General features: G+C 41.3%; 1 protein-coding gene across 5 annotated transcripts; it reads left to right on the top strand.

Annotated features, from left to right (window-relative positions):
• Nucleotides 1-399: 399 nt before the first annotated feature.
• LOC140307530 (bromodomain-containing protein 1-like) lies at nt 400-18,075 on the top strand. Of its 5 annotated transcripts, XM_072386461.1 has the most exons (12): nt 403-728; nt 2,438-3,813; nt 4,198-4,354; nt 4,435-4,563; nt 5,570-5,698; nt 6,135-6,447; nt 7,459-8,217; nt 8,342-8,468; nt 9,416-9,546; nt 13,446-13,540; nt 13,814-13,968; nt 16,371-18,075. In XM_072386461.1, exons 2-12 carry the CDS (start codon nt 2,456-2,458, stop codon nt 16,558-16,560), a joined length of 3,543 nt encoding a protein of 1,180 aa, XP_072242562.1. In that variant the 5' UTR covers nt 403-728; nt 2,438-2,455; the 3' UTR covers nt 16,561-18,075. The 5 variants fall into 5 exon arrangements, with proteins under 5 accessions (XP_072242566.1, XP_072242565.1, XP_072242564.1 ...); XM_072386462.1 differs by lacking the exon at nt 13,446-13,540 and having other exon boundaries at nt 16,371-16,480; XM_072386464.1 differs by lacking the exons at nt 13,814-13,968; nt 16,371-18,075 and having other exon boundaries at nt 401-728; nt 13,409-13,534.
• The last annotated feature ends 3,005 nt before the right edge of the window (nt 18,076-21,080 follow it).

Raw genomic sequence — 21,080 nt, 5'->3', positions numbered from 1 at the left:
TCATCCAAACTGATTTGGTTATACATCTGCCATAAGTATCCCTTCACTTTGAGTCATAGAGCCATATATTACTGGGATAATAATTATTCTTTACATCATCGATACACAGTTTTAACAGTTTAATGCGGTTTCACATTATTGTGCTGTCAAGATTAACCAATTGCTGAGAATTGTCCCTTGGATGCAGAATGCATTTTCTCCCGCTTGAGTTAGTGTTGAAAAAATCTGCAACAGCAAACTGTTGGTAAACATTAAATCTAATTTTGTTCGTAGCCTTTATTGTGACAGATTTACGCCAACACTCGGATTTCGAAATTCTTACGTGAATATCGGTGAAACGAATATTTGAAAAATGTGTAAAGTCCCTCTAAAAAACGGAATCCGAAGTTACTTCCTGGTTTTCCTGCGTACGCGATGACGTTCTGCGTGGCGACTCACGCAACCGCATTGTTGTGGGGGAAGAGAAGCCCAGGCGGCAGCTGAGCCACCTCCAGCTACTGTTCCACAGTCCAAACGATCACTGTTTATCCCCATATACGCCTTTAGCACTTGAAAACGTTTCCGTCGCCCTGGATACCTGTCGGTCACTTTCAGATCTGACTTGGTTCGGTACGAACCGCGGCCGCCATTGGATAAGCCGACTGAATGTGGATTTAACTGCTGCTTTACTCTGCAGGCCGCACCGCCATTGCTGCTGTTTTCTAAGCTGAATTCGAGAGAATACCGAGGTATGTTTTGCCGCATGCCCTCATAGTCTCTTTGATATTAGTTTACAAACATATAAGAGTGTTCAAAAATAAAAGTACAATGTACAGGTCTAAAGAGAAAACACCTATTTCAGTTGAGGCAGTCTCTTGTTGTGTTGGTCGCCATATTTCCTCCCCCTGCTGCTAGCATGGTAACATTAGCTCAATTTCTGGACGGAGTGTCCCAATGCGTTCAGTTTGTGTGCAAAGAGGCCACCGACTGTTTGTGGGGCATCACTGTGTCTTCTTTATCTGTACATTTAAAGCATGTTCTAACGATCACACAAATTAACTTTATAGGTTACTAATTGAGGTTTTAATACATTAGTGGAATTCGTTCAATTTACACAGAGGAAGGAAGAGGCGATGCAACTATTTCTGTTAGCCACCGTTAATTAGCAACAAACGGCACTAAGCAACTCCAGTCAGGCTACTGTTGCCTGTTGGAAGGTCGCTGCAATTTGAATGGGTGCATGGTGGCCTCGGTACATGTCTTTCATTCATCCAGTGAACGTTATGTTTCCGCCCCCCTGCACTATTTTGCAGCCAACTGAAAGCTTGTTTATCACTTAATTTAAAGCTGCACGAGCACACACTGGAGCGCCCCATTTAAAGGTTGAATGCAGAACATTATGAGCAGTGTTACAAGGCTTGCCATAAATTATTTATGTTTTATAATGAAATAAACTTTTTGAACGTTTTCCGTCAGATGAGGTGTTCACTGGTTTTCTTTATTTCGACTGTTATTTTTGTTTCATATATTAAATCAAACAAGAAATAGTCTTTATCTTAGTTGAAGAAGGTAGTTGCAGCCCCGATTAAGAATTTTTCACCAGTGTCACCAGCTCTGCAGTACGCAGTGAAGTGGTTTATTATGCATGAAGTTAGAGATGTATACATTAAAATGTTGCTCTCTGGCAAGTACTAGATAGTAAATGATTGAGTCAAAAGGTATGTTGGATTCTACCACAATAAACAATAAATAAACAATAAACTGCTTTTTGTTGTGTCAGTACTTTTCTGTATTCTGTGCAATGACAATAAAGTTGAATCTAATCTAATCTCACATATTAGCAGTTTTGGTAAGACCACTCAAACTATCCTCGATTGTCTTAGAAACTTACTGAAATAGCATCTGTATCAACAAAGGCATATTGACAACAAACATATTGACAAACATTTATAAGGGCAATACTTGTGATTCCATATAAGAGCTAACAGTAAGGTCTTATTTTGTTTTACATTATTTCATGTCTATATCTTAATTCCTCCTCAGCTGTGCATTACTTCCCAGTGAAGAGAGTATAGTAGTGTTTCAGTGTTCTGTGTGAATGCAGAAAGCTCATCTAAATCCATAACATGTTAACAAGGAGAAATATAGAACACCATCAAATATGCAAACTCTATTTTTGGATATTTTTCAGCATATATCTGACTGAGGGCTGTGAGAAATGTTGCTATTTTTGTAAAAACAAATAAACTTTTAAACATTGCTCCTTCAAATCAGCATTTAGCTTTTTTGGTAATTAGTGATTGCTTCACATTCTGTGAGATCCAACCCATACTTTCATGTGTGTTCAATGTTAAATGTGTTAAATGTAATGAAAAAATGTTTTCAGCGTTTTCTGTTTACATCTGCAACACCATTGCATCAGTGAGTCATTGATTCGTTTCAATGATGCTGTTTTCAGGATCCTTGCAGCAACAACATGAAGAAAAAAGGCAGAAATCACCGCCCAGCTATGCTAAAGAGGGAGTCTTCTCCCATCAAGCCTTCACCCAACAGGGAGACGCTTACTTATGCACAAGCGCAGCGGATGGTGGAGTTGGAGGTGGATGGCAGGGTGCATCGGCTCAGCATCTATGACAAGCTGGATGTCATCTCTGATGATGACCCCACAGCCCAGGAGATCATGGAGTGCAATAGCAACAAGGAGAACAATGAGAAGCCCCAGCAGGTCCTGGTTCGCTCTGTACGTCTGAAAAATAACCAGCAGAAGAAGAACGCTGCCCTCATCGCCTCGCATGGTTGCAGCACTGGTGGCCTTTTGGAGCCGAGGGTTAGAACGGTTGAATACAATCTGCCAGTTGTGCCGAAGAGGTCAGCAGCATATTACAAATACGCTGAGAGGACAGCAGAGGAGCTGGATGAGGAGGTGGAGTATGACATGGACGAAGAAGACTACGCCTGGCTGGAGCTTATTAATGAGAAAAGGAGGAGTGAGGGTATCAGTCAGGTGTCACATAACCTGTTTGAGTTCCTCATGGACCGTTTCGAGAAGGAGTCCTATTTCGCCACACAAGGTCAGAACCACCTCCAGTCGCTGGTAGATGAGGATGCTGTTTGTTGCATCTGCATGGATGGAGATGGAGCAGATAGTAATGTCATCCTCTTCTGTGACTCCTGTAATATTCCAGTGCACCAGGAGTGTTACGGTGTGCCGTACATCCCTGAGGGTCAGTGGTTGTGCCGTCACTGTCTACAGTGTCCATCACGACCAGCTGAATGCCTCTTTTGTCCCAACCGAGGAGGTGCTCTGAAGAAGACAGACGATGACCGCTGGGGCCATGTAGCATGTGCTCTGTGGGTGCCTGAAGTTGGGTTCTCTGACACAGTTTTCATTGAGCCCATCGATGGTGTCCGCAACATCCCACCGGCCCGCTGGAAGCTCACGTGCTACCTGTGTAAGGCGAAGGGTGCAGGAGCTTGCATCCAGTGTGACAAGATCAACTGTTATACTGCCTTCCACGTCAGCTGTGCCCAAAAGGCTGGCCTCTACATGAAGATGGAGCCTGTCAAGGAGATGACTACATCTGGTGCCACCGTCTTCTCTGTAAAAAAAACTGCCTTCTGCTGCAGTCACACACCTGAAGGCTGTGACCGAAGGCCTCTCAACATCTATGAGAACTATCACCCCAAAAATGGAGCCTGTCACAAGAGGGCGGACAAGAGGGGGAAGGCTCGCTCCAAGGGCTGGCAAAAGAAAAAGATTAATAGAGCAGAGCTAGAACCGGAACCAGAAGCTGTGACGCCGACCAACTCTGGGCCGAGCATCACTGTGTCAAGGTAAGAAGGCAACAAAGACGCAACAATATTATGTTTTGGTCATCTGTTTCTCTCTTCCATGTAATTTCATCTTAATAAGCTTGATGTATTCTGATTTTAAAAGAATATTTTCTGTGGTAGTTTTTAATCAACAATTGGAGACCTCATATTTTGACATTGTTTTCCAAGAGTTTGTTGCAGAAAAGTGCAAGCGGGTTTCCCAGCCAGCTTTCCCAGTCAGCTATAATGTTTCCACACAATGTCAATATGTTAGATCTAGGAAAAGAGTAACATCATCATTGTCTGGTCAAAGCAACAACGCAGAGCGACTACAGACAACTTATAAAAAAAGCACACAGGCCAAGTTCTGATGGTTAACCTCTCTTTCTGTGTCCTGTGGTGTAGTTTTGACACCATCCTGAACCAGGTAGCAGTTCAAAGGAAGCGTCTATTTGTTGAGCGGGTGCTGAGCTACTGGGTGATGAAGAGGCAATCAAGAAACAATGTGCCCCTAATCCGTCGACTACAGTCTAACCCTCAGCCATCTAAAGTCAAGCAGATGGTCAGTGCTGATGATTACATTGGAGCATTATTTTTCGATATATACTTGTTATTGAGAAGAAGCTTGTGTGCTTCTTGCAGGACCGCATGGAGACCAACCAGGCACTGAAGGAGCAGTTGAAAGAGTGGCACCGCCTCCGCCATGACCTCGAGCGAGCCCGTCTGCTGCTGGAACTTATTAGGAAGAGAGAGAAGCTGAAGAGAGAGGAGGTAGGAGTGTTTTAAGTATTTTATATTTCTGAATCTGTGGCTCAAAGCTTAATTTGAAATATATAAGTGAAGACATGGTTCCTGTCTGGATGTGAAATTAATTATAACCATGAACCAGAAACACCAAGCACAGGCTTAATGCAAAATCACTCTTAAGCTATATATCATTTCAGCTTTTTTTCTCAACACACAGTTTGCTATTATTTTGTCAGTTTTTTCCAGAAATGTGAATAAAATTGAAGGTTTAATGTAGACCATTATTATGCTGCTCTTGAAATCTCCTCTCCACCAAAGGCACCAGCTGTCAGTGGCTGTTTTGTCACATGAATACCAGATATTGTTTGGATAGTGCAGAAAATCACGTCAGTTTTCTTCATGGTTATTCGTTCACACAAGCACTTCACAGCTACAGATTCTCATCTGAAGGTGTGCTCTTACAACAGGAAACACTACAGAGTGGCAGCAAGGTAGACCAGACATGTGGCAGGACATGATGCAAAAGTTATCTGTATTGTGTTTACAGCTTGTTGAGAATGGTGAATAAAGCTTACGGTCTGTCCATAATGTTTAGTGTTTTTATAGTCATCACAATAACATACATTTATGTGAGCGATAAGCTAAATGTAATTGAGCTAAAAGTAGTTAACATTTATTAGCGTGCATGTTTAGTTGTTTTGAATTTAATTTAATTTTTTATTCCTAACCTGCTGTATTCACACATGGTCGACACAGTCAACACCCTGAGTTATAGCTGCTGCCAAGGTACTATTTGCAAGAAGTGCCGAGTGAATGCAGTAAACACTTGCATTTACATTTGCAGTCCCTTTTGGACATGTCTAAAAAAATTAGGGGCTTAAGTGAATGTGCAAAAAACAGTCATTGAGAAATGGACACCAGTTAATTTGATGTTCTATAGGAACGCAGGTATACGAACTGTAGCCTTTTTCTATTTATTGTGTGTGGAGCTGGTCAGCTTTCATCAGTGTTGTTTGTCTTCTTCCCTCAGATGAAGCTCCAGCAGTCGGTGCTGGAAGTCCAGCTGACCCCCTTCAACATCCTGCTGAGGGCGGTGCTCAGTCAGCTGCAGGAGAAAGACCAGTACAGCATCTTTGCCCACCCTGTCAACATTAAGGAGGTTTGTAACTGTCCATTGATCTTTTGAAAGATAGTTTAAAGCAATTAGATGCAGAATATAAGCCGTATTCCAGATCAGGGTTTCTTATGAGTGTTTTTTAAAATCTATTCTGTGACTGACTGGAAGCCAGAGTAAATATTTTAAAACTAGTGTGATGTTTTCAGATCTCTTAGTCCTGGTTAAAACTCTAGCAGCAGCGTTCTAGATGAGCTGCAGATGTTTAATGCTCTTTTTGGGAAGTCCAGTTAAAAGACCATTACAGTAATCGAGTCTACTGGAGATGAATGCATGGATGAGTTTCTTCTTGTCTTTTTCCTCACCATAATAAGGCTCAAATATTTCATTACTACTTTCCAAGCATACACAAAATGATGTAGCTAATTAAGCCTCATCTCTTCTCAGTCTGCAACTAATGTGTCTCATTCACCCTCTGCAGGTCCCTGACTACCTGGACCACATCAAGGATCCGATGGACTTCTCTACAATGAGGAAAAGAATCGATGCTCATGACTACAAGAGTTTGGATGAATTTGAAGCTGACTTCAACCTCATAATCACTAACTGCATGACATACAATGCCAAGGACACATTCTTCTACAAGGCAGCTCAGCGGATGCTGGATCACGGAGGGGTCATCCTCCGCAGGGCTCGCAGAGAGGCTGACAGGATCGGTTTTGACTTCCCCAGTGGGTTGCACTTGCCTGAGGTACCGAAACTAGAGGCACCACCTTCCTTCTCCTGGGAGGATGGTAAGTTGATTCCTCTTTAAGAGGCAGGAAACGTGTCTTAAGAGATTTTACCAGACATTTTATATCTTGATGTCAGTGGATTAAATTAGATTAGACTGAAATTATTTAATTTAAAGGTTTGAAAGTATCATTTGGGCATATTTGCTTATTGTTTAACTTTCAAAAGGTAAATATTCTTTAATGAATGAGTTAGAAGATAAAGTGATGATAAAGAGTGAATTCACTCTGACACCTGTTGTTGTCAGTTCCTTATTCGGCCAAGTCATGCTACCTGAATCAGTGCGTGTTAAGGAGAGCCAGCACGATGGAGCTTGTCAGCTTAGAAACCAATGCTGTTTACTTTGCTGATTCTGGGACAACCGTTTGCTATTGGAAAGCAAATTTTGTTACTGTGCTATTTAGCCTTTACTTGTCATTCTGAACAAGTAAAAGTAAATCACAGTGAAAATAGCTTATGGCAGCAAGGTTCCATGAACGTCTTGCAGTTATCAGATTTCTGGTCTGCAGTCTCTGTTTGCCCTAAAAAGTAACAATAATTTCAGAAATAAGTTGAAAAACCAGTAGTGGACTATAAATCCCTAAAACAACTAAATAAAATAAATGCTTGAATTTGCTTGAATTTTAAGTTGCATGTAAAATCCTTGCAAACAAGTTATTAGTATACGTGGTAATATTAATATTGTGCATGTTGAATACGTGGGTGGAGTTTTCTATACAAGCCATTACCACCTCAGCTACACAGTTGAAGTGTAAAAGATTGCTGTAAGATGGTTGAAGTACTATTTGAAAAGTTGAAAAGATTTAGTTGAAGCACTTAAAAAGTTGAAGTGGTCTGTGTTTCAGGTTTAAATGGCATTTGAAAAATAGAAATGAGTTGATGAGTAATTTGACTTAAAAAGAAAAAATTTCAGTCATTAATTGAATCAGTTGCATCATTTATTTTAAAAAAAAGTATTGGGGGGGATGTTGCTGAGCTAATGCTGCAATGAGGTTTGTGTCGGTCTTTCACAGTGGACCGCCTTCTAAACCCCACCTACCGTCAGGTGACACCTTTGGAGGATCAACTGAAGGAGCTTCTGGAGAAACTTGACCTGAGCACTGCCATGAAGCACAGCCCATCCCGCAGCAAGAGGCTCAAGCTGCTCAAAAAGACCATCATGGAAGTCCGCAACGAGATAAGCCTGAAGAAGTCCCTCCCACCACCTTCTCCCTCCTCTTCAGATCGCATCCCATCCCCCCCTGAGTTGAAAGAGAAGCAATCACCTGAAACCCCAACAGACCCTTGCATGCCACAAGAGGATAAGTCTTTACATCCGCCAACGTTAGAGCTGTTAACCTCACTGTCCCAGACCGAAAGCTCACCCAGCAACTCAGAACCTCCCTTTCTGAAGCCAGTCAAACCGTTTTCAGACCAGACTCCCATGGAGCTTGATGACAACACCAACACATCTACCTCAGTGCCCATGGATTCCCCTAGTGGGCACATTCCAGACCAGCCGATTCCCAATGGCGACATTCACATAGAAGCCTCTGGCACCTGCAACCGACGGACCAACATCTTATTCCGCAAATCCAAGAGTGCCAGCCCACAGAAACCACCCAAAACCCAAGATGTATCTCCTGTGTCACCGCCGCCCCTTGGAGCAAAAACTTTCCTGTCTGTGGTGATCCCACGACTGGAGACCCTCCTCTTGCCGAAGAAAAGAACACGGAGCACCAGCGCTGACTGTGAGGAGGATGAGGAGACGCCCATCAAACGTCTCGGCACAGGTACCCATTTAAAAGCAAACTCAAGTATGAAATTATTGTCCTCATTTTAAAAAGCTTGTCTTTATGTACAGGTGAATGCTGAGTGGCAAATTCCCTTTTTTTTTCCCTAAATCTTTCCCTGAAGGAATTGCAAATGGTTTTGTGGTGGAGGAAGATGTGGTCTCACCATCTCCTCGCCTGCTGGAGCCACGTCGCCGCTGTGCCTCCGAGTCCAGCATATCATCCAGCAGCAGCATCCTCTGCAGCACGAGGTGACTGAGTCTCCAGTTTATTAACATTGGACGCAAACCATGACATTTAACATTAAAATCAAGGCTATCCCTTCTGTTTACTGAACAATAATCTAATGAGTGAATGAAATTTTGTATGCATATAAAGTGAGAGGTGAAAAAAACTCAGTTACATTGGGTGGTAAGTAGCAATGCACCGATCCGATATTTGGATCAGATATCGGTACTGATATGGAAGAAAATTCGAGATCGGGTATTGGTGACAATGGGACGATCCACATTGGTCGATTTTGTTAAAAATAATTTTTTTTTTTTTTTTTAACCAAACCAGTGAAGCTATTGTTTTTTTTTCTCAATTTCAGCTCCTTTATTATTTAATATTTTGATTTACATTGGATTTTGAATCCCTAATTGCACTGACTGAACCAGTTTCACTTGTTATATTTTTATGGTTTTATTGTTGCACAATTATTAAATAAATAAGTAATTCAGTAGATTTATATCTGTTTTTTTTTTTTTTTAAAAATAGGAAAGAAATGTTTAAGTCAAGTCTGATGTTGTCTTGCACAAAAGAATAATCCCAGTCTTTTTCACGCAATGAAACTTACTGTTTGTTACCATAATTTCGCGCTGTTTTTCTGTATCGGATCGGTATCGGCCGATACTAAACCTCAGATATCCGTATCAATATTGGAGGTGAAAAAAAAGGATCGGTGCATCCCTACTGGTAAGTTTTAAAGATGGAAAATTGTCTTATAGTCAATCCAACATAAAAATTGTGTCTTGTAACAGTTTTCACCTAATTAATAATAACTGCAATAATGATTGATAAATTGATATGTTAGTGGAAAAAACGTTGATCTGTAATCGGCAGTAATCGGAAATTTAAATATTTTATCAAACAAACTGCCAACCACGGTTGACACATGTAGGCGTTTCCTAAACCTTTCCATACTTGTGTCTTTTAGTACTGTCATCATGTCTAAAAGTGGTAAAGGGCGACCAGCTGTGGCTCGACGAAGCACCGTGGATGACAAAAGTACTCTGATGACCTGCATAGAGAATGGAGACTTCGCCAAAGCAGCCAAGAGCCCTTCAGGTGAGTAAAGCAGTGTCTGTACCCCTAAATTAGTATAATCTGATTATTGTGCATGAAACAGCATGGCAACTCTTACTTTAGTCTCCAAACAGTCATCTAATTTGCATATACTTTTAGAATGCTAATATTGATTTAATCAGCATGCTTAATTTATGAGATTAAATTCTTGCTTACACACTGCATTCTTACTTTTCTACTATTTCAGCTCTGAGACATTGCGCACTGTTTTTAAGTGAGGTCTTTTGAATGTCCAGACTCTTGATATAAAAGTCTTTTTATAGGAGACCTTGAAATGAGGATTTACAGAACAACTACTGACAATTGTTTACTGGCGTTTGGATTCTGGTGGACAGGTTTTTATGTTTTATGTTTACTTTTTAATGTTTAAGGAGTAAACATAGCTGAGTGTCATATATTGCTGGTCTCTTGAAGCACGTTTATCATTTAGTTTTGTTGTTGTGTAAGTGCCGCTTGTTCTAGGGAAATGATGATAAATGAGAATAAATTGCGTGTAACATGGTAAGTTTGCTTTCCATCGTCACTGCTGCCTCCCTTCTCTTGTTCTCATTCACTTCACTGAATAGCTAATCAGAGTGAGCCCTCTCACCAACAGACCCAACACTGATTCAGCTCATTGAATTGGACAATAAAAACGTTGATGGAGTCTGACAATGCTGGTGGTGTTTTACACACCAGAAAGATAAGAGAGAGACATTCACAGATGCTCCAGACATGCACGACAGCCTATTGTCAGCTTGTTACACACGGGTCCTTAAATGATAATGGAAAGTTGAACCACAAAATTTGTGATGGATGAGGTGGAGGGAAAGTGAAGGATATTATTTGCTGTTCATGTTCAGAGGGAACTATATGTTCAAAACAATTTCTTTTGCACACATTGTATTTTAGATAATTACGGTGAATATGTTATATTGCTGAATTGTTTTTTATTATTATGGACACCATTTGACGTGACTATTATCTAGGAATGCAACGGTACTCGGTAAAATATTGAACTGTTCGGTCCGTCCTGCACGGGACAGTACACCCTTATGGGCCGCAGATTTTCAGTGTTGCAATTCATTTTGCGCTGATGCTTTACAGGCCACAGTGTGTGCCTGTCCAGGCAGGTGAAAAGCTCTCCCCACGAGACGCAAGTTAATGTCCAATCAGTGTTGCGCCTCCACTCACGCATCCCCTGTCAGTCACACTGTTGTAACTGAGGCGGGTTCAAAGTGCAGCTCGCACATGGAAGCGGAAAAAAGAAAACAAAGAGGCAATGCCAGCAGTAGCGGATAGAGCTGGGTACCGAACTTCGGCTCTTTTAAGGCACCGACCGAATTATAATTGATATTATAAAATCGTTCAGGAACCGGTATCGAAGTGAAGGTACCGGTATTGGTACCGGCATCGAAAAAATTTGGATTGATACCCAGCCCTACTAGCGGAGGAGTTGAGAGCAGTGGTGGACTAGCCATCGGGAGCACCAGGACATTTCCCGGTGGCCTGGCCGCCAAACTGGCCCGCTCTGCGATTGCCAATGGTCCGTGGGCCTTCTAGTGGGGGATGGTCTCTGGTGTGGACAGCTGGGCTAACAGAGTCTAACAACGGAGTAATGTCCTGTTAGTTAGACTAATTTACATTGCAGCATACGTTGAGAGGGCAGCGTTTATGTGCTGCGACTAATGGTGCGTTCAAGTTGCACACAAATGTCGTCATTTCTGAGCTCCGAGTCAGAATTTTAATTTTACCTTTTGAAAGTTGTGTTTAGTAACTGTTCACTTGAAAGAAAAGTTTTTTATTATTCAGTTCATCAGTGATACGGGTATGTTTACAGTTTTTGCTGACAAGCAAAATAAACAGAGAATTTTGGGAGAAATAAATTGTTCTCTTTACGCACAAAACACATACCGAAACCGTGGCTGAAAAACCGAGGTACGGACCGTACTGTGGGTTACCTGTACCGTTGCACCCCTACTATCATTACACTAAAACAATACTTGTCTTAAGACTTGGTATAGATATTGCATTGGCATTAAAGATGTTCTGTGTCAATCTAACAAACTGCTCAGTCCTTTTCAGCCCAATTTAAACAAGTAAGGCAAAAGAGCACGTAATATGTTGTGCCTTATTTTCACTCCTGTTTTTAATCCAATTTAATTAAATTCAATACAGTTTTATTTCTATAGCACCAAATCAAGACAAATGTAATCTCAAGACTTGTTCAAGTCAATTACAATCCAATTCATTATAATACAATCATAATACAATCAAATTAAATTAATTAAATTCCAAATTAGTCCCATTCACTTGAAGGCCAGTTAAAAAAAGTTGCCTAGCTAAGGGAACCAATTGATAGTATTGAAACTTCTCTTTGATCCTGAGGACGCGTGAAAGCAGTAACAATGATGAAGCACTATTTCACTAAATATGAAACTGAGACTCTCATCACTAAGGCAGAAGAAATTAAATCTGTTTTTATTTCAAAGTCTCATTGCTGGAATCATGAACAGAGGGCAAAGGACTGTGAGGATGACAACTGCTGCTTTGTCTTCAATGGATGGACGTATATCCTTGTGAGGAGATGGTTTTGAGGGAGACACATGAAGCATGGTATGTTGGTTGTTTTCTTAAACAGCCTTTAGCAGCCCAGAGCAGTGTATGAGACAGAAAGTCAGAGCAATCTTTAAATACTCAGTTCTCCTTCCAATGATGGCAATTTCTTCCTCAGCCATTACACATGACCTTGAAGCATGGCAGCAATTATTTATAGCACTATCATACTGAGTGAGCCCTGTTAAATAATCTTTTTAGTTTTGTGTTAAATGTCTCCTGCCATTTCCACCTCTCTACATGAGACTTAAATTGTTCCAAAAGCATATGTACGCATGGTCTTAAGAATGCATGAGATGCACACATTTTTCATAGGCATACACACCTGTGTGTGGCACGCATTATTTATGCATCTGGAACCTGTGGTGTATGTGTGCCTTTTTTCATCTCCTCATTTATGTGCAACACAGTGTGGGTCAAAGACTGGTTGTGACTATTGTTAGCTGTTAGAAATTCAAAAGGTGCTCCCTCAAATCAAAATAAAAAGGTTTTTGTTTAGTCATTTCTTTGATACCATGCAAATTCACAGTTATCTCTGGGCACTGTACAAACAGAGAAACACAACAAAATGCATTTGAACAGCACTTGGTGGCAGTGGGGAGAAGAACCTCGACAGAAACATGCGACTGAACCAGAATCAGGGAGAGCGACTGTCCACCTCAACGAATTAAGTGTGAGAAGAAAGAGAGACAACAACAAATAATACAGAAATATACTCTGGGCAGGTTTGTTAGGCCAGTAATTGAAGATCAGAAACATGCAGCTTTTGAGCAAGAGATTCCAGCAGAGGGAACACAAAATAAAAAGTAGCAGGAGTTACAACTGAATAAATACTTGATCATATACCATATATCATACTTGATCATCCGCAGGACCGCATGATAAACTCTTCAATTAAAATTTCACAGGTATGCTTCCAACAAATATTTGCAACAGTGCATTTCTACACAGGTGTGCATTGTGTAGCTTTCTTGCTCTGACCTCAGATTTATATTATATTTATATTAATATCAATTACAAACACGCATATTGAAAATATATTGTAGCCCTCTGACACCTTGTTTTCCATACACTAGTTTATCCAAATGACAACACAGAAAAATCTTCATATGTTTAAATTAATTGTGTTAGTGTGTGTATCCGTGCACCCTCCTGTGAGATCTGTTGTGAGGTTGGACAACGTCTTTGTGCGTGTTCCCTCCCCACGTGTATGGCTGTGTTTTCAGAATGGTTGTGCTCTCTGTTTCAGTGAATCCTTCATAACTTGCTTGTCGTTGTTCCTGTAGAGGTGTGGAAGCCCACTGCTGCTTCTCCATTTGTTCTGGAGCCTCTTAAACTAGTTTGGGCTAAATGTAATGGATATCCCTCCTTCCCTGCCCTGGTGAGTGAGTGTTAGTCCCCTCTGTATCTCATCGCTCATCTGCCCCTCCATTGTCCATGCCGTAGCTTGTGATTTGTGCTCATAGCCATACAGGAACATCCCGCTAGCCTGCGTGGACTGGTTGGTGTGTCTAGTAGGTGTGCGTTCTGAGCGCTTTTTGCTCAACTCAGCCTTGCATGCCTCTGTCTCTGAAACGTTCTGTCAGGGCAACTCCACCAGGATATACTTCCAAATTTTCAGTATCCATACCTCCTACTGTTTTTGTCTTCACAGATCATGGACCCCAGACCTCGGAGGACGTTGTTTCAACACAACGGGGTGGAGGTTCCCAAGCCGCCTCTGGACGTTCTCAGAGCCGGAGAGCAGATGCAGTTCAGGTCCGCAGAGAAACTCTTCCTCGTCCACTTCTTCGACAGCAGACGCAGCTGGTGAGGGCAAAGCTGCTGTCAGATCACACAAACACACGCACACAGGAGATAGAGGTTGACACGTTTTGGCATCCACAGACATGCTAAAACAACAGAAGAACAGTCAGCCATAAACTACCGTAAATTCCGGACTATAGAGTGCACGTCTATAGTGTAGCTCAGGAGGAAGAGCAGTCGCCCACCAATCGGAAGGTCGGTGGTTCGACTCTGGCTTCCCCAGGCTACATGTCGAAGTGTCCTTGGGCAAGACACTGAACCCCACGTTGCCTCCCAGTGTATCACTGGGGTATGTGTATGAAAAAAAAAAGCACGTAGTTAAGAATCTTAAGACGTGCTGTATGAATGTGTGTGAGTGGGGTGAATGTGGCATGTAGTGAAGCGCTTTGAGTGGTCAGTTAGACTAGAAAAGCGCTATACAAGTACAAGTCCATTTACCATTTACCTGAATATAAGCCGCACCCTCTAATTCTAAAAAGAAAATCCTTGTATAGGTTGTATAGGCTGCACCGGATTATAAACTGCGCACATTGTAATATGAGATATTTACAAAGAAAGTTGTTTGTAAATAGGCGGCATGACAAAAAAAAAAAAAGTGTATTATGCGCACCGTATTATAAGCCGTGGTGCTCAAAGCCTGGGAAAAAAGTAGCGGCTTATAGTCTTGAATTTACGGTTTTACGAATTTACTTTTAATCCACTCTAATATTCCTGTCACCACACACTGACTCATCACAGGCGCTGCTGTTGACCAAGTCTCTACTTCTTTCATCTTTGTCTGTTTTAATAAATTATATTTTCAACCTCTCACAGTTAACAGAAGAATCAAGTAATTAGAAAATAAAAGTTTTTTTTTTATTATGCCATCCAACTGCTTCTCCGGGGGTCGGGTCGCGGGGACAAAAGCTTGAGCAGAGAAACCCAGACGTCCACTTCCTCCAGCTCTTCCAGGGGGACCTCGAGGTGTTCCCAGGCCAGCCGAGAGACATAGTCTCTTCAAAGTGTCCTGGGTATTCCTGGGTGTGTTGTGCGTATTAGGGGTATTCTCCTCCCAGTGAGACGTGCCCTTGACTCACCAGGGAGGCATCCAGGAGGCATCCTAACCAGATGCCCGAGCTACCTCATATGGCTCCTCTCGATGCAGGGGAGCAGCTACTGTACTCCGAGCCCCCCCTGGATGACCGAGCTTCTCACCCTATCTCTAACGGAGAGCCCATACACCCTGCGGAGGAAGCCCATTTTGGCTGCTTGTATTCGCGATCTCGTTCTTTCAGTCACTACCCACAGCTTGTGACCATAGGTGAGGGTAGGAAGGTAGATTGACCAGTAAATCGAGAGCTTTGCCTTCTGGCTCAGCTCCTTCTTCATAACGGCGGGTCAGTGCAACGCCCGCAACACTGCGGATGCATTTGTCCCTCACTCGTGAACAAGACCCCAAGACACTTGAACTCCTCCACTCATTCCCAATCCGGAGAGGGCATTCCACCCTTTTCCGGCTGGGCTGAACTATTCGTCAATTTTATTGGTTTAATGTTACGAGGCAAAAATGTTTTTGGTGGCATGAAAAAAACAAACAAAAAAACCCCCATATATTAGCCGCACCGTACTACAAACATTTGTGGGTTTGGATTGATTTGGTTCCCTCAACAAAAAAAAGTAAATCGCTATCATAGTTCTTGTGCCTGCAGATCGTGGTAACATAATTTGCTTGGAGGCTTATCAACTTGAAAGGAGCAAGTGTTAATTTCAGTAAATATTTACCCCCATGGAACCTGGACCAGTCCTGTATCAGACTTCAGGGCTCTTACATGATTAAAGACGTCATCAGCCTCCATTTGTTAAAGCATAATCAATACCTTATGCATCTCCTCATAGGAGTTTTGTGTCACTGTTGTAGTTTGTCTCTTTGGGTTTGCGTTCCCTCTTCTTACAGTCTTAACTGAACCCTTTTGACTTTCAAGGAGTAGCTTCTTGCTGTGACCTGCAGGAGGGTATAGTTGGACCATCCCACTCCACATACATCCAAGTATTTCACATTTTACTTTAGAAACCATGTCCAATAAACCCTAACCCTAATCAGTCAAATCAGATAATCCAATCGGGGGTCGCAGCCGGACATACTTGCTCTAAAGCAAGTCATGTAAACAGGCAATTCATACAATGACGTCGGACTGGGGAAGAACCTGCCCATGGGTCTGTTCAATAATCAAAACATAGGTCCAACACAAATGTTTACGCATAATTGAAATGTGGCTAATTATTGTGACATTATCATTTTCCAACTACTAACGAAAGTGATACTGAAATGCGTTCTTTAAAAATATTTGAAATTAGATTCACTTTAAAAACCAGCTTTCTGTCAAATATTCCTGAACCTTTTCAAAACTGGCCTCCTCCTTCCTCAGGCAATGGCTTCCTAGATCCAAGATGGCTCCCTTCGGGATCAACAAATCACTTGACAAAATGAAGCTGATGGAAGCTCGGGCTTCTTCCATCAGAAAAACTGTGCGGCTCGCCTTTGATCGAGCAATGAAACACCTGAACCATGTCAGCAAGGAACTGGAGCAGAGCACCAGCCTCACAGTCAAGGACTGAAGTCTCCCACCATCCCACTTTCTAACCACCACCAGCTCAAGAATCCTCCCATCGACCATCTCTTCTTCTGAAACTTTTGTTTTTAACATGGTCACTGCAAATGTGCTTTGTCTCAGCCTAATACGCACAACACACATACACACACACGCACTCGCATATCATGTGTACTGTTTCCTGAGAACTGGAACTAGATTGTCTTCACATCTCCTCACACATCTGTCCCACCTGCCTGAATTAATGTAGCTTGTGATGTTCATCCTATTTGTCAAAGAGCTATGCAATGAAAACTCAGTGAGCAGGTGCAAAAAGTGAAAAGGAAAAAAGAAACTTTGACTGTGAGGACTGAAAAATTGCAGGTCTAAACCTGTTGAATGTGTCAGAGCTCACCCTCTGACCACTTTAAATGTGCTGCAAGACTGCTGCAATCTCACTGCCATGAAATAGTCCATGAGTGTGTGTGTGTGACAGCAGCAGCTCCTGTAAATATCCTGTACTAGGCCTGACACTAATTTATTCACTCCCTCAGTCTGTTTTGGTACACAGCATTCTGATATTTATATGGTCAGAGGTGATTATTCACATCATCGTCGATGATGTCGGCGTTTCTGCTGGTGCTATCTCCACAGAGAGAAAAAACAAAACGAACATGCATATTGTGTTGAACATGTTTATTTTAGCTTCTTTTGTACGTTTTTTGTAAGTTATTGAGTTCTCAAGCTTCAAGTTCTCTTTGTCTGTGGCATTATTTTGTGTGCTTCTTTTTTTTTTCTTTTTTTTTTTTACCTGAATGTTTTTATTGGGCTACTTCTTTTTTCGTTTGTAGATATTTATATAAAATCTATATAGAAGCTCTCAAAGTTTAAAATGCCTAAAGTGCGTAGTTCACACAGAAACCAAAACAACAAGAAGATAAAAACAAACTGAAACTGCTGCCCACAGGTTTCCCAATAAAGTGTTTTTTTTTTTTGTTTTGTTTTCTTTCTCTTTTGTTAGACCAGTTGTTTCAGGTTTTTGGCTTTTCTGTTCTTGTGCTGTGATGAATTCAAGTCTTCTGTAAAATCTCACATGAACCTCTTCTCCACCTGAACTGAACTTCATTTGTTTAGGAGAAGAGAATGTGCCTGTACTAATTTATTCTAAAGCAGAAAATGTATATGCATCACTTTATAGAGAAGGTGTGGTGAGAAAATACTACAGGCGCTAGGAGCCACATGTAGAGGCCCCTCCTCTTCTTCTGTTGTGAATCGTTTTATTTTTCTGTTTTGATAGCATTAATTCTGAGTGGTGAGGTGATAGTGTTTGATGTTTTATTTTGGCTGGGTAGCAGTTGGTAGACTACCTTTTTTCTTTGGCCCCTTTGGATGTGGATGTTATATGTAAATAGATTTGGTACTTTAGCTGATTCTCTGGGATAAAACCACAGTTATAGCCAACGGGAGCAGAAACCAGCCAACAGCAGGCCGGTGGGATTTTTATACTAAAACACTGAAAATTAAAATATGTTATTGAATCACTGACTGTGTCCTGACTTTTATTCCGGTCATTTTTTTTCTTTTGCCTGTAATTGATACTAATTCATGTAATTTCTCATTCTTTTAGTCATATTTGAATCACTTATTTTCAGTATTTGAGTATTTGATTTTTACTTTTTACCTTTTTTAATACCTTTTAAATTTAAATTTAGATCTTAATGAAACATACTTTCCTAAATGTGGTTATAAGTATTTATGTAATTTCTTTGCTAAAACCGGTTTTCGTGAGCTTCTCAGAAACAACTGAGCCAGTCAACACATAGGTGAAATAGGACCATCTAAAGACTGCCAATCTATGTTGGTTTGTTTGGATTTTCATAAAAGACCCTTTCAAAAAAATGTTGTTCGATGACCACAGATTTTTTGATTAACTTTTTTTTGTTGCCAATTTCTTTAGCTGATGTTCTTTAATCATAAATAATTTATTATAGTAAAAGGAACAGCATGGTGTGATTTCTTTCAGAATTTTCTACCAAAATGTTTCTGTTGTAGTGGAGGGGTGCATGTTTTCTTCATGTTACTTCTCTAACTCTGAGAAACTAGCCGGAAAACCACGCACCCTTGTGATGCAGTCAGTAAGTCTTCTTTGGGAATACAAAAGTCAAAGGCTCAGTGTCTGATGCAAATGTACTTAAAACCCCCCTCCGACCATGGAGGTTGTTGTTTTTTCTGTTAACAGGATAACTTAAATGTTATGGATGGCTTTGCATGAAAATCCAGAGATGATAACTTTTGATGTCAGTCAAGACCCCGATATGGATACAGGAAGCCTTTACTCAGACTTAATGTAGAAACTTGCTTTTGTGTTTTCAAAAACTCATGGAGGCAATTAAATGCTAAAAAAATCAAGTTTCCACAAAGCTGCTTGGACCCAAGTTATCATTGCTCATGTCTATATTTGATATATTTCTTATGGAATTATGTTAACAGGCATGTCATACTTATAAAATGAAGAAAGTTATTACAGTACTACAATTATTAATGGTAAGAAATTGAAAAACACTCCTCACTAAAATTAAGATATTCATTATTTTCTCTGCAACAACTTCAAACTACAACCACATGACATGTCACATTAAACCTATGTAGAAGCTGTATCCTGTACACCATCATTTAACCATAGGGTGGAGCTACTGCTCTCTTACTGAGATCTAGAAATGAAGATGAAATGTCCACACCAAATGTTCAAACGTTTTTACAAAAAGAAACTTCCCGGTTCTATTCCATGCATGATTCTTGTAGTTGTAGTTAAATAGTGAGTATACGGAATAAAACAAGGAACAAACATCAATAAATGTTCCAGAAGATTGTAACTGTTGAACATAACCAATGTGTTACACCAAATGCAATATTTTCATGCTTTTGCAACATGAATCAAAAGACATTTAATGTGACCTTTCTTGTCAATTTGACTACAGATTTGTATGTGACAGTGTAGGTTACATACAAACAGTTAAGGTATGTAAACATGAAGTAAAATGTTGCCAAGGAATCCGTAAGGTATATCATATGAGTTGTATACCAAATTTTCACCCTGTATTTAGTTACATATTACGAAACTTATTATGTGTAGCATCTATATGCCCCATCCTTGTCGCTCTGGCTTTAAAATGTGCATCAGTCCCATTCCTGTCTCCAGCTCGCATAGAAGCTTTCACACAACCAAACGCCAAACCACCTGTCTCTTGACTTCCTGGCTCTCATTGAGACCTGGATTAAGCCTGAAAACAAAGCTCCCCCAGCTGCACTTTTAACCAACCACTCATTCTCCCACACCTTTGCCTAATCGTACATCTGGGAGGGGTGGTGGAACGGGCATCCTCATTTCCAACAAATGGAAATGCAATCAACTGCTACCTAATGCAAAATACAATACCTTTGAATACCATGCCTATCTTGGTAACTGCACTGGTCAAAATCTATATGGTTGTCGTATATCGCCCACCAGGACAACTCAGTGACTTTCCAGATGAACTAGACACCTTGCTCTCTTCTATCCCGGAGCATGACTGTCCCTGGTCCTTCAGGACCCAGGTCCTTCTGGTCCTTGGTGACATGAATATCCACCTTGACAGTCCTAACTCTTCAGATTTTCTGAAACTAATGCACTTGTTTGAGCTACAACTGCTCAGCAGTCCTCCGACTCATAAAGCTGACAAAGTACTAGATCTCATTTTCACAATAAAGTGTGCCACAGAGGCCCTGTCTGTCACACCTCTGCACTTTTCTGACCACTATTTCATTCAGTTCAGAGTGAGTCTCCCGAGAAGACCATCTGCTTCTACCCCTATGGTTTCCTTCCTCCGCAACCTCTGCAACCTGTCGCCCATCCGCTTCTCCTCCGTTGTTGCCTTCACTCTTCCGACCTCCAACACATTCTCCTCCCTTGAACTTAATGATGTCACGGAGTCCCTTTGCTCTAAACTGAGCTCATCTCTGGATAGTCTGTGTCCTCTATCAACCAAACCCGCTCGATCCTCCCAGTCTCACCCCTGGCTAAATTATATATTAAGTAGAGCGTTGCGCTCTACTTAATCCTCCGCCTCTGCCACCAATCTAACAGCAGACACCTTTGCCTAATTTTTTACTGACAAAGTGGCAGCTACAAGCAAACAGTTTACTGAACCTTATATCTCAAAATCTGCATGCAGAAGTCCTACTGCATCATTTTCCTCATTCACCCCTCTTGACACTGTTAACCACAACATCCTTTTGTCTATACTCTCTAGCATGGGCATCAAGAGCACTCTCCTGGTTTGAATCATACCTCACTGGTCGGTCATTCAAAGTATCCTGGCTTGGTCACACTTCTGCAGCGCACCACCTCGCCACAGGGGTCCCCCAAGGTTCAGTAATGGGACCTCTTCTCTTTGCCATATACACCACCTCATTGGGCCAGATCATCTGATCACATGGCTTCTCATACCAATGTTATGCTGATGATACCCAGCTCTATCTGTCATTCCCACCTGACGACCGCACAGTCTT

Source organism: Leuresthes tenuis, unplaced genomic scaffold, assembly GCF_036924035.1.
Source record: "Leuresthes tenuis unplaced genomic scaffold, fLeuTen1.0.hap1 SCAF_5, whole genome shotgun sequence".
NCBI classification, from domain to species: domain Eukaryota; kingdom Metazoa; phylum Chordata; class Actinopteri; order Atheriniformes; family Atherinopsidae; genus Leuresthes; species Leuresthes tenuis.
This window is presented reverse-complemented; position numbering and strand designations above follow the sequence as displayed.